The sequence below is a fragment of the Rousettus aegyptiacus genome, unplaced genomic scaffold (assembly GCF_014176215.1).
Source record: "Rousettus aegyptiacus isolate mRouAeg1 unplaced genomic scaffold, mRouAeg1.p scaffold_m13_p_6, whole genome shotgun sequence".
Lineage (NCBI taxonomy): Eukaryota > Metazoa > Chordata > Mammalia > Chiroptera > Pteropodidae > Rousettus > Rousettus aegyptiacus.
The window spans coordinates 57,604,734-57,618,562 of NW_023416309.1; the positions used below are offsets into that span (position 1 = coordinate 57,604,734).

General features: G+C 54.1%; 1 protein-coding gene across 3 annotated transcripts in view; it reads left to right on the forward strand.

Moving 5' to 3' along the window:
- Positions 1-13,829, forward strand: part of DOCK1 (dedicator of cytokinesis 1) — a 326,782-nt gene that overhangs the window by 120,540 nt on the left and 192,413 nt on the right. For all 3 annotated transcript variants that reach the window (XM_036222878.1, XM_036222880.1, XM_036222881.1), the window contains one exon: positions 1,810-1,916. In XM_036222878.1, the coding sequence (XP_036078771.1) occupies positions 1,810-1,916 (107 nt within the window). The remainder of the gene's footprint in view (positions 1-1,809; positions 1,917-13,829) is intronic.

A 13,829-nucleotide genomic window follows, 5' to 3' on the forward strand; every position in this document is an offset into this window, starting at 1 on the left:
ATTGATTTACGTTTGCTGAAACAGAAGAGGTCACAGGAGAATAACTTAATGTTTTACTGGGTCATCCTAGTTATCTTTAGTGTACACACACACTCACACACACAGACACACACACTCACACACACACTCACACTCACACACACACTCACACACACACTCACACACTCACACGCGCGCACACACACTCACACACACACACACTCACTCACACACACGCCCCTCGAAAGTTCAGCGCCACGTTCGCTCCTTCCCGGTCAGCTCCTGCACCTGAGCCGTCTCGTTTTCCCACACCATGAAGGAGTCCTCTCCGCCAGGTGTTTAAGGGCTTCCACGGTGTCCCAGCCGACGCTGGCCCGCCATGTATTTAAGTGGCAACGGTAGATATGGACATCGAGCGTGTGCTTTCGCCACGCAAAACGGGCCTCACACGAAGCACTTTCCATGCGTCATTCGATTGACCTCCGCAGCAGTGCTGTGACCTGGGATCGAGCCCCGGCCCACTTTCATCGTCCTCGATGGCCGAGTTGGTGGGTGGCGGGGCTTCACTGACAGCTCCGGCTTTGCGATGGCAGAGAACAGGCCACTGTGCTGTCCTGACGGGCTGTGTCTTGTGTTTGTTATTATAAGTAAGTTAATTGTACTCTCTACTCTTAGTCATATAAATAGTATAAATGTAAGTGGAATTACTAGGTCTTGCATTTTCTTAAAAGATTGCCCTTCAAAGGGTCAGATGGTCTTCTTCCAGAGTTTATTGGTTTCCGTCTTCCCAAACTTTGTCAATACTTGGAATTACTGTTTTATAGAACCCCCTCAATATGAGTGAATCTTATCATTTTAATTTACATGTCTTTGTTTACCAGCAAGACCCCGTGTTCTGATACTCCTTTATAAGGTTATTGGCCATTTGTAAAAATAAATTTTTTAAAAAAGCTCCATGGACATATAATTTATGCGTTATAAAGTTCACTAGGTTTAGAATGTTCCTTGAAATAGTTTTCAGTATTTTTACGGAGTCTTGAGACCATCGCCATAATCCAGTTTTAGTTATTTCACCCCAACGGGATGCGTTGTGGGCATCCACCCTCATCCCCCGTTCCCACCCCAGCCCCGGGCAGCCGCTAATCCACTTCCTGCATCTGTGTTTGCCTTCTTCGGCACTTCACGTAAATGGCGGCATAGACATGTGGCCTGTTGTGACTCTCTCCCTTCACTTAGCGCGGTGCTCTCAGGGCGTGTCTGTGTCATAGCGTGGGGCAGTGGCATTCCTTTCATGGGTGGGTTGCATGGATAGACTGCCCTCTGTTCACCCGCCCACCGGCCGATGGCCCTCTGGGATGGTCCCGCTTCCTAAGTGTCCTGATAGTGTGGCTTCGGTTCATGTATGAGGTTTCGTGTGGACACGTGGTTTGGTTTCTCTCATGTACTTACCTGGGAGTGGAAATGGGGGGTCATATGGCAACCGTATGACATTTCGAGGAAATGCCAGACAGTTTTCCAGAGCGGCCGCCCCATGTTACGTCCCCGCCGGCCCGGTATCGGGGTTCCCCTGATTAACGTCACAGCGAACACTTGGTACTGTCCGTCTTTTACTTCATGGCCATTTTAATGGGCATGAAGTAAAAAATAGCATTTTAAAGTATTGTTTTTCTTACAAGATTTCAGCCTATGTTGTAGAATGGGTATTACCTAGTCATTTGGTGGCACTCAGTGACACTCAGCGACCTTGCGACTCCATACTGTCTGGTGACACTGTGGACCGTTTTGCTGTATGTCATCCCTAAATGCTTTCCATTGTGTTTTTCCTCATAGCAAGATGTTTACCGATTTCATCCTAAATGTCCCCGTGGGTTTGCTGACCATTCAGAAGCTGTATTGCTTGATCGAAATCATTCACAGTGACCTCTTCACGCAGCATGGTGAGTGGGACCCCGGGAATCATTCAGTTGTCACAGTATTCATGGCCTATGGACCTGTCCCTTCTCTCCTCCTTGCTGAAAGGAGTGGAGGGTGCAGCCCGTTAAAAAAGCTGCATCACAGGCCTGGAAGATTCGGCCCTCGCTAGAGACGGTGACAGACGTGCAGCGTGGGTGATAACAGGTCATCAGGAGGCGCGGGCAGAACCGCCTGGCGCGCCTCGGCCAATCAGCGCGCATTGTCGTCTTGACAATGTGCGGTCCTCTGTCCTCGGGAGGTAATCACTTGCTTCTGTTGAGATGATTGCGAAGAACGATTTCAAGTTTTTTTTTAAATTTAGATATAATGCTTGTGCGTTCACCTGAATTTTGCATTCTTTGACAGGGTTTCTTCAACCCGGCTCTAAGTCATAAGAATTGTAATGATTGCTCAACTCGTTTATCCCGAGAAACACCTTACATTATCGCACATTATCTCCACACTTTTTATTAATCATTTTCTTTCTTTTTGGACAGATTGGATTAATATTTTATACTTGTCAAGCAATTTTATTGAAAGCTCGAAACCTTTTTGCATAATTTCGTAACTTTCCCCATTTATTGGAGGCAAACGTGAGAACTGTCGAGTGCCGTGCTGGCTGAGGAGCGGGGACAGTCCAGGCATCGGGCTGTGCCCCTCACTTCCCTCTGTCCCCACGCACAGTGCCGTTTCGGGGCAGAGCAGCCCCTGCCCGGGACGTCCCACGGTCACCGGCTAGCCTGGGAACTCGGCGTGTGTCTGGCTTCGTCCTCCGTGCCTTCCGGGCTGCGGAACCCTTGTTCGTCTGCTCGTTTTGAGCTTATTTCTTGACTTGACTTTATACAGCGCACTGGAGTCTATAGCTCAGGCTCATGTTAGGAGAAAATGGTGAGGCTTCATCTGGGTGTTCTTCCGCAGAAAAACATCGCGCCGGGAAGAGGGTTGCTGTCTGCAGCCCCTGCACGCACGTCCCTGTCTGGGCCGTCCACTCACTTCTCACTTGCATAAAAGGGAGTAACTCTGTCACCGCCGTTTGGGACTCAAAGCACAGGCATCTTCTCGAAGCCATTACTTCCAAGTGCCCATATTTCAGGCTCAGATGGGAGGGCTCGTTCTGGAATTGCTCATCCTCTAGGTGTCTGTTAAAGCTTGGGGTCACGGTGCGGCTCAAGGGAGGCACGATGAAGGAGGGGGTGGGTGGGGCGCCGCTTCATTGTTCCCTTCCGTGTGGACTAAACTTCATACCAGCTCAAGCAAAATCTCCTGAAAGTCTTGTATCTGGGTCTAAGTAGGTAGGTCACTGACGTTCATTCTTCCAGCCATCCAACCCTGCCATGGGGAGAGAGACACCCACCTCCACCACCACCACCACCACCACCACCATTCCAACCTCCACTGAGTTCACAATTGTCAGTAAATAACAACTGGCGATAGACTTATTATACTCAACTCTTAATGAGTGTCGACACAGGGAAGAATTTCTTGAGGACATATTTACACGTATTTTAAATTTCTATTGCAAAACTTCATTCCACATATTATTTCACCCTCTTTGAATAAGTACCTAAGACATACAAGGTTCAGTTAAAAATATTTCAAATGGAAGTTCTTTTAAAGATGCATTGCAAGGGAATATTTCCTTCTATTGCAACCTGACTGTGTTTCTTTAGCTAGTGGGAAGCTTTCAGGGGGGCGTATCATGTTTTCGGTGTTTACGTCGGCCGCGGCGTTTGGCGATTGTGCTGCTTTCCCTCTTTCCTGTGGCCCATTTCTGTTTCCATTCTCGTTTTATGTCTCTCTATCACAGACTGCTTCAAATCCTGTTTTGGAAGTATGTAGCATGCAAAAAAAAAAAATTATAGCTTTTATTAAGCATTTATAGCTTTTTATTAAGCAATAGCTTTGCATAAAATGGATTTGTCGGGATACATAATATTTTGGAATATGTTGTATCTTAACAGCAAGTTGTACCCAACCTAATAAATGAGATTGTATAATATACATGAATCCCAAATGATCGTGGGCCGAATGAGCTGAAATTAGCCTGAAGCTCCATGTCTCACGAGCAGCCCGAGAATTGCCCGATCAGTTGAAGTCGTCTGAGCCGTGACTGAGAGCCCCGTGCGCTCCACCCGCCCGGTGGGGGAACGGCCTCGCTTCCAGGCTGTGGGTCTTCAGAGTCCCCCTGGGTAAGGACGGCACAGACGGCCCTGTGCGTTCCCATCTGCAGTCTCCCTGTCTCTAAAGCGGCCCACAGCCGTCTTACCTCCTGGTCAGGGAAGACCGGGCAATGGAAAACTTCTGGTTGGTCCGTTCGTACGAAGACGTCATTACTTCTGCAAAGTATCATTTGACACATTCGGCATAAATATTTAGAGCCAAACCGTTTTCTGATGAGACACGATGGCCACGATTTTCTTGCTTTGTTCCATTTCTTGTTAATTTGTCAAAGACGTAGCTGTCTGTGGCCTGTTTCCTGTTCCCATTGGAACCAAGCTCACGCCTCGCGGGTCCAGATTTTCAGAATTCGCTGTGACTGCGTTTCGCTGCACAGGCCCCTGAGCGTGCCCGCCCGCACGTAGTCAGTGCTCTCATGGGCGGTGATCAGAAGTTAGCCCTGAGCCTCCCCGGGCAGGGCTTTGCTCGTCGACGTGTGTGGTTAGCCCTGAGTCTCCCCGGGGCAGGGCTTTGCTCGTCGACGTGTGCGTCGCCTCTCTCAGGGAGGAGACTCACTTCGCTTTGCTCTAGAACATTCCTTTGCGTCTGCCGCTGGTGTCTTTGCTCCCGCCGCCCGCAGTTTCGGTCTCGTTTCTGCGGGAGTGGAAAGCCCGTCGGCCGCGCGGCTGGAGTGAGTGTCGCAGCTGGAATTGCTCTTCTGCCGAAGGGCTTCCTCTGCCGGCTTCGGGTTCCGGCTCCGTCCTCCTTCCCCCTTCTGGTCCTCTTCTGTCCCTCTAGAGGACACGGGCCCTGAGCATGCATCCAGCCGAGTTTCCGGGGCTGCGACAGATGTGTCTTTTGGCAAATGAGGTTGTGTTTACCTGGCCCCCGTCTCTGTCGACGCCATGGCCACCATCAGGGCCACTGTCCGTTCAGAGGTGTCCCGGTGGTGATGCTGCCTCTGCATCAGGAGACCTGGCGACTCCTACTTGGTCTCCACGGCCTCCACGCGCATCCAAAGGAAAAGGGAGGTTTCCCCGAGCTGCCTCCTCCCACTGCTCGTTTCCTGCTGCTGCCTCGTGAGAAGGCACACTGGGCTTCAGGGTTTTTGGGTCGAGGCCGGTCTGGGTGTTATCGGTGCGCCCCTCCCACAGAGACTGAGGCAAATCCCAGCCATCGGGTTGCGTGCGCGGAGGGGCGGTTCCCCTGCCGAAGGCCCCGCCTCTGCTCTGGCGCCCAGGCGAGGGGCCCGCGACCTGCGCGCGTGCCGTGCACGAGGGCAGCGAGTGGGCAGCGAGGGCTCCCAGGCGTGGTCTCGCGGCGCGACGTGCCGGCCGGAAAGCTGGTTTAGTAGACGGCGATTCACAGGAGGACGACTGTCGCGTGCGATGCGAGCTGGAGCGAGCCGACGGCGGAAGCAGCGCCAAGACCCAGAGCGGCCGGGGCTCCGCGGCTGGCGCACTGTGGCTCCGTTCCCGCGTGGTCGTCATGCCGCCCAGATGCCTGACGCAGGCCGTGCAGGTGAAAGCCGAGGTCCTATGATAGCGACGCGGCGTTCCAACGTAATTAAATTAAACACTGGGGCACCAAGGTTTAGGATTCACGCCCACAAAATGTTTTCCGTTAAGGTAGAAAATGAAGTAAAAGGAGCCCCGCCCGAAGGAGCCTTGTCTTCGAGGCTGGGCGGGCGCCGTGGCCACCCTGGCAGGAAGCCTTCGCGTCCCCGCGAAGGGCCCCGCGGAACACCCGCCTGTGACCACGCGGGCCTTCCCGCCGCGGCGCCACCCCGAGGCCGCTGGGAGGGTCGCCCCGTCAGTGCGGGATCGCGTCTTTGCCTTCGAGGTCTGCGCCTTCGCTGCCCCCGCGGGGAGAGTGACCACAGCGGCGGACGGGTTTTCCGTGGCGCTCTCGACCTCCCGCTCTGTGCGCCCGACGTCCGCGTGGGGAGCGGAGTGTGCAGCGTGGAGAGGAAGGAAAGGCCTGAGGACGAAGTGGGCTTGGGCGCGTTCGCGGCGTGGCCTGCAGCTCGCTTCTCCCGGCGGGTCCCCTTGCTGAAGGTTCGCTGGCCGCTGGCGCCTCTTTCTTTGCTTTACGTATTCCGCCCCCCCCCCCCCCGCCCCGACTGTGGGAGTCCAGCAGTGAGTAGGAGGAGGAGGAGGGTGCCGTCCCTCGTTCCCCGGCCGTCCCTGTGGCCCATCCCCCTTTCACACGCTGCCCTTCGGCCTCCTCAGCCTTCATTTGTATTCCTTTTTCGAACGGTACAGAGCTTCTGAAAAATGTTGATGGAGAGCTTAAATTATTTTTCTCATTCTTATTTTCAAGGTGAACGGTCCCTCCAGTTACGGAGCAGAGCAAAGCTCTCCTTTCTGATGGTGACTGGCGGACATTAGTTACAGCAGCCCTTTGAAATCAGGGGGCAAAGGCCCGGTTACCTGTTGGGACTGGCTATTAGAAAATATCGAAGTCCGATTTCTAGGCTATTTTCATTGTAATTAGATCTAAGATAGAAAATTTATATCTCTAAAAATGACCCCATTAATCAAATTCTTGTGCTTTAAACTGTAGAAAGAAAAGCTGTGTGTTTAATACAGACCTATAATAAAATAGATCCACAAACACATCAAAATAAAATCTCTTTAGCTTCTCCACTGTGGAAAATGGAGAGGTATTTCTCGTTATTGAAAGGAATCTTAATCCTGGAGCTGCTCTGTAGTAGTTTCATTAACTTGATGGATGTCGTAAAGGAAAAAAACCCGGGGTTGGGACCATCGTGTGCTATACTCACTTAAGGTACCTCTCGTACATCACTCTGAAATACTTTAGATAAACGGTCGTGCTGATGACTGCTAACGGACGTTACCAGCTGTGAACCCCAAAGACTGATTGTTTTAAATAGCGGTGGAAATGTGAACATCATTTTCTCCTCTTCCATTTTTTTTCATGCCTTGAGAACATTTTAATCTTTATCTGTAAAGTACTGTACATTTTTCATCACTCTGTATCTTTCATTATATGTGTGTTTGAAAAGACCATTTGTTGCAATGCAGCCTTTTAGAAATGCTTTATGAAATTTAGGAAGGTGAAGTCAATTTCAATTGTTTAATCATATTCGTTTCAATTCCATTATAATTTGTTAAGCACCTACCATGTGCTCAGGACTGTTGGTTAGCAAGTTTAATTGCTCTGAGAGGCTTCAGAGTCATCAACTTTTAAAAAAATGTATAACTGGGAAAGAGTAATTCTCTTAATTTACAGAAAAGGGCCCAGGAGCTAAGTAACAAGTTCTGGGTGGGCAAGCGCCGGTCTGGGCGGGAGCTGTCCACGGCGCGGTGCTGATTAACGCGTTGTCTCATAGATCCATCACCCGCTTGTGAGCCGTTTCGCACCCACCACATGAGCAGTGCATTCTGAAAACTGAGTTCACTTCACATGCCATATGGAGCAAGATAAAATACAAATATATGAATGAATAACACATGAGTGAAATGAGCATAAATGAAGCGTACAGTTCTGTGTTCATATGCTCGTGGAATTTTCATAGCTTCTCTCTCCTCCTCCCGTGACGCTCTTTTCCGTAATCAAATCAAACTTGATCATCTGCTGGCTCCATTCTGCAGCCCCCTCTGGGTGGGCTCCTGTCCCTGTGGCTCGATGCTGGCAGTAAGGAGTCTTCTTAGGAGACGCCGTGTTGCATCTGGCCGGGCTGGCGCGGCACCAGGGCAGCCAGCCCCCGCGGCTCCCCAGTTCGCGGTCCCTTCCGGGCCTCCCGAGCTCAGTTGTGCACCTGCACGATCTGTCGCCTATAACCGCCTTGCCTGGGACATTGGGAAGAGCTTTAGGTCAGGTTCTGCTTCAAGATCCAGTTCTCGATCTGTTGCGTTGACCACTTCCCGAGGGCACCGACCTTCCCCCAAGGCGGAGCGTGCCGGACCCTGTGTTCTTGACATTGTCTTAATCGTACACATTTCACTGTTGGGGCAGCCAGGAGAGAAGCGTGTGCCAGACCACACTGACCACGAGCCGCGTTCTCGATGACCTTTACTTTCCTGGGTTAGGGAATGCATGCCACTCCTCAGCCCTGTGTGTTTTCCTGTTTTCTCGTCATCCACATGGTAAGATTCGGCCCAATGACTGACAGACCTGTAGAACCCTTTCTGAACTTACCAAGCCGCCTCCTCGATGCACTTGACCCCGCCTGGAGAATAAGTCCCTGGCCTGCCCAGTACCTCCCTCGCCGTCTTTCCCTGCATTTCCCGCGGGTCTTTCTAATTTTTTCATTTACTTAGATATATATGGAACTCGTTTGCGATTTTTCTCCCTTGGTTCTCTTATCTTTTTTTCTGACAAATAACTTATGGTGACAACACTAAGGGATGTGTAACCCCCACTTTCACAGTTCTCCAAACCAAAGGATACAAAATAGCCGTTGTTCTCCTCTTGTCTTCCCGAAGGGGACGCACCCGTTGCGAGGCCCAGGGGCTTCGTCGGGAGGACGCGTCCCTGACCAGTGCCTTTTCCCCGTCTGCCATGTCGCTCCTTTCGGTTCCCAAGACGCTTCTCACTGCTTTGTCACTCTCTCAATTACAAACCCAGGGCGCTGGGTGCCTCAAAGCCGAGATGCAGATCACGTTATGACTCTGATTAGCTCAGCGCCTAATACCTCCTGAGCAGAACACTCCCAGAGGTGCTGCCGGTCGATGGGCGTGGGCAGGGCAGGCGCATTTACTTCATTTCAGAGGCAAAGAAACAAGTTCAGAGAGGAAGGACGATACACCGAGGGTTACTCCGTGCGAATTTATTCTCCTAAGACTGCTAACGAGCGCGACTCGTTACGTTAAGACGATCCTTGGAAAAGCTTAATTTGCACTTGACACGCGAAGGTGCCGGAATCGTGCGTGTTTGTGCCCATGTGCACGTGCGCGGGTCGGTCGCCCTGCGGCATGCTGGCCTCAGGATCAGGCGTCGCGTGCTTCGTGGCACCGTCCCCGCGAGTCTTCCCACACCCGTGCCCGGATCACGGCGGCCACGGTCCTGTCGCTGGCTCCATTTTCTGCATTTCTGTTGCTTGAAGATTTGTGTGGAGGGAGAACATCACTTGAACAGATCGAGTCACGTGGGCACATGTTTCTTTGAAAATAAGACGATTGTCTATAAGAGATGAATAGCAAGTGCCTTCCCCCCACCCCCGGCCCCGTATGGCTTTTACTGTTGGATTCTCATTAAAAGTGTTGCCCTGGACCTCAGTTCTGTATAACAGACTCAAGGTTATTAAATGCACTTTATGGATCATTTGTTTAATGTGACCAAACTAAAAATTAAGAAGCACGTTACTCAGTGTTCATAAAATGAATGTTTTAAATGAACGAATTCATTCTCGCATTTGCATCTTGCTTTACTGGAGAGCTCTGTAATGGGGTTGTAGATGGATATTCTGCTTGGACATTTATAAGCTGATGATGCCTGTTGAATACCTTTTATAAAGATTAATACTTTTCACTCCGTGCCCATTACCAGGGCATTAATCATCATAGCTTCAGCTCACACAGCTGAGGATGAGCAGATGTCGAATCATTGCTGTTTGTAATCACAGTGGATCGCGCCGGGTGGGTCGGGGGAGGACGGCGGCTTCCCGGCCGCAAGCCCTCTAATCCCCACGGTCGGCTTCGCGTGGAGTCTGGGCTCGCCCGGCGACCTGCCCTTCCTGGCTGCCCTGGTCCCTTCCTCTTTGTGCATGGCAAGGACAGCAGGACAAATGTCCCGGCGAGTTCTGGCTTCCTCGTAGGTCGCGTCTCTGCCTCCGCTCGGAGCTCGCTGGCCACGGTGCGTCCCGAAGCCACAGACGTGGGACGGGAGGACTGATGGGACCCAGCCGTGGCCTCGAGTCTGCCCGCGGGGTGCGGCATCTGCTTCCAGCCTCCTCCGCGGCTGCGCGTTCCGCAGAAGTGGAATGCGGCCCACCTGACGCGGCTTAAAATGTTCCGGTGTCCGCGTTTTTAAAAAGTTATACGACAATGGTGAAACTAATTTTAATAATATTTTATCTAAAATGCCATCTCGAGGTTGACTTCAGTCTAAAAAATTCCCAATGATGTATCTTATATTTTATATTCTTTTTTTCACACCGCGTCTCTCTGAAACTCAGTGTTTTTTACATACACAGCACATCTCAATCTGAGTGCTAATTTTTTTTATCATAGAGACTTGATCTGTATTCAGTAAACATTTAATAAAATCATTCACCATTGAAAGGTAAATTTACATACCCAAGATGTGCAAAACAGTTGCTTCCAATAACTGAGTCAAGTATCATTCTTACCACTTAAATTAAGTTACCTAAAGTTAAGTAAAATCGAACATTCCTTCCTCAGCGGTGCGTGCTGTGTGTTCAGGGCCCGCTGGCCACCGCAGTGGAGGACGTAGCTGTAAGGGACCAGTTTCCTTGCGTGCTGTTAGTTGAAAGCCTGACTTTATATAAAAACACCTCCGGTTGCTACCGAAGGGCGCCGTTGAGTGGACGCTCGCTCTTCGCCGAGTACCTGTATCGTGCATTCCATTCTCACTGTACCCCTGAGGGGGGGCGGCAGCCCCTCGCTTTGCAGACGAGGGACGCGGGGGCTCGCGCATGGAGAGTCTGAGCAGCTCGCCCGAGGTCCGGAGCAGAGCAGGAGCGGGCCGGACTCGATCGTGTCCTTCTGTGCGTGGGCGCACGGGACCCTCCCGCGGCCCGAAGCCTGTCCCCGGCCCTCCCAGGGCGACCCCGGTTCCTGGACGCATGGCGCAGTGTTCGTGCAGCTGTTTTCCAGGTGGTTGTCCGTGGGCGGTGTAGTCTCTACGAGGCTCGTTGTTGTGTTTGTTTTGGATTGTCAGATTCCCAGGCCATCTGTTCTGTGCCTAAAGGGATCGTTGATACATCCCGTCACACAGAAATGACATTCCGTTCGTGGGGAGGGACGGGAAGGGCATTCAGGACGTGGAGTCGGGGCGGCGTCATATGACAGGAGGCTCCTCCTCCTCGCCCGCCAGCGACAGCCTCTCATGCTTTAAAGTAGTTCGGTGCGCGTGTGTGCGTGCCTGCGCGTGACATTCGAGTGTGGCATGTGTGTGTGAGTGTGTATGTGTATTGTGTGTGGTATGTGCGCGAGTGTGGTGTGTGTGTATGGTGTGTATGAGTATGTGTGGTGTGTGTGAGTGTGGTGCGTATGAGTGTGTATGACTGTCGAGTGTGTGTGCAGTGTACCTTCCTCTAAGCCAGGATTTTTATCTTGACACACACCCCTTCCTCGTGACCGTGCATACACACACACACACACACGCACACACCCCTTCATTGGGTCTTGGTTTACGTGCAGGGGTGCCCCCACTGATGAGAATGAGACCTCTGCTCTCAGGGAGATCGCACCCCAGCACGGGTCCGGGGACCGGTCATTCACGGGGCGCCGGGAGCTGGGCACCCGAGGCCCGTCTGTCCCAGTCGGTCGGCGGGCTCTGCTGGGTCCAGCCTGCCCGCGCAGCCCCTGTGAGGACTCTGGCTCGGTGCCTTTCTCCTTGGGGTCCTGGGCATTTGCTGAAGGGCGCTGCTGCCCCTGCTCTGCACTCAGCGGCCTGCATGAGACACCTGGTGTGGTCAGCGTGACTTTCGCAAAAGCCTGGGAACCTGCTGCCCCCGCCAGCGGCCTTGCCCTGTGCAGAGTGCGGTCAGGGGCCGGAGCTCGGTCTCGGGGCTGGGAGCGCGGGTCCTCCACACCGGGCCGGCTTCACAAAGGCCTTCAGCGGGGTCATCTCTGCGTGAGGTACGCCGGTCCCCACTGCCCCACTGGTCCTTGACCAGCCTCCAGTCGGGGGGATTCAGAAAGTGTCCAGGTCGTGTTTGCTGGTCCATCTGCAGAATGGAAACGTGGGTTTTTACGTTCTCAAGGGACAAAGAGGATGAATTCTTTAAACGTGACGAAATGGCAGCGAGGTCTCCAAAATTCGTGTTGTTCGCTATCACAAGGCTGGTAACAAACAGCTGAGCCCTGGGCTGGGGGCATGGTGGGCGTCCCCACCAGGCAGCCCACGACGGCCGGCAGCCAGGGAGGGCCAGGGCGTCCATCCCTCTCCTTCCCCCGGAGGAGTTCTGACAGATGGGACCAGCATGCTCCATTACCCCCGAGAATAGTGACGCCCACAACGGCCTGTCCAGCGTGGCCGAGAAATGGGGCGGAAGGGGACGGATTGTGGCCAGGTGGTCCCGGCCCCAGAGCCCGAAGGGCCGTTTCTGCCATCTCTGAGTCTGGAACGGAGTTCCTCTGATTTTCTAGGACTGTCCGTGGACACACGGCCCTCGCCACGTGGCTGGCCAGCCCTCGAGGGCCACCTCCGCGGGGCGGGCCCCGACCTCTGCGACAGCCCCCCCCAGCTTCTGTAGCCACGTTTTCCTCAGGCCTGTCGTCAGGGTCTTTTTTTACCTTCTCAGGCCTTGGTGGCTCTAACTTCTCCCTCTGAGATGCCGCGAGAATTCGCCGTTCTCTCCTGAACGGTGGCAGCGTCAGGGTGACTGTCGGGGTTTGTGAGCGTCGGGGTTCCGTGGGAGAGGCGCGGGGCTTCGGGCTCGCGGAGGGGCCCACGTGTGCCGTGGGTCCGCGTTTGGGGCAGGTGCATTTCAGCCGGGGCTCCCTGGCACGCCGAGGCCAGTTTCCTGTCCCCGGGCCTCTCCTCACCGACAGCGCTTTCCTCATGAGTGCCAGGCGCGCTCCCGGGGACCTGAGTTCGTCCAGTGCCCTCACAGGAAGCGCTGGGTGAGAAGACGAGGGGGCCTTGCGAGGGCCCCCGACTTCCGGGACCGTCACCTGGGAGGGACCATCCTGGTCCCCAAGGACGCCCTTCTCCCTGTGCCATGGCCTGGCGCCCTGACCCCTGCAGGTCCCTGCCGTGACGGCCAGCCGGGCTGGCCTGTGCCCACATGCGCCTTCTGCCTGCGCCCCGGTGGCCGCGATAGGAAGTCGGGCGGGTTCGTACACGCGTTGGACAGAACTCTGCATAAATGGAGTCGTTCTCAGTCCTTTCCCAGGGAATGTATCGAAGAGGAGTTCAAACACCCCCGAGCGTGAGCTTCCCCCACGCAGGCCCCTGGAGACGGGGGCAGAGGCTCGGGCCGCTCGGCCCCTGGCGCCTCCCGCCTCGCGCCCTTCGTCACCCGCAGGCCTCGGCATCGCGCTTCATCTCCACGCCCCTTCCTGTCTGTGTCCTTGTTCTTTACTTTCCTGAACTTCCGTTTCTCTGCTCCTGCCCGAAAAACGGGAAGAGCCACACGTCCTTCGGCTTCGACGTACGCCGGGTCCCGTTGTCACGGCGCTGCTTCCGGCCTTCGCGTGGGGCTGTGCCTGCCCGGGTCCTTGCTGCCGCTCCTGGCCACGCTGGCCACCTCGTTCCTCTCGGCTCGGGCGGCGTCGGCCCCGCGCCCGCCCACGCCTCCCCTCGCTCCGTCCTCATGTTGCACGTGACGTCCTGACGCCCTGCGCGGGACCCCCGCCCTGCGCACCCCCTTCCCACGGCCCCGTCCGTGGCCCCGGCCGCGTTGCCGCCTGCAGCCCGTGTCTAAGCCGGAAGCCTTGGCAGGACCCTCGTCCGCCTGCCCGCCCAGCGGGGCCCCTCGGGTGTCCCCAGGCAGCTCGGCTGTCCAGGGCCAACCCCCGTCACTCCCTTCTGCACGCTGTTCTTTCACGGCTCCTTCTCCTTGGGCGGCGTGTCACGTGGCTCCT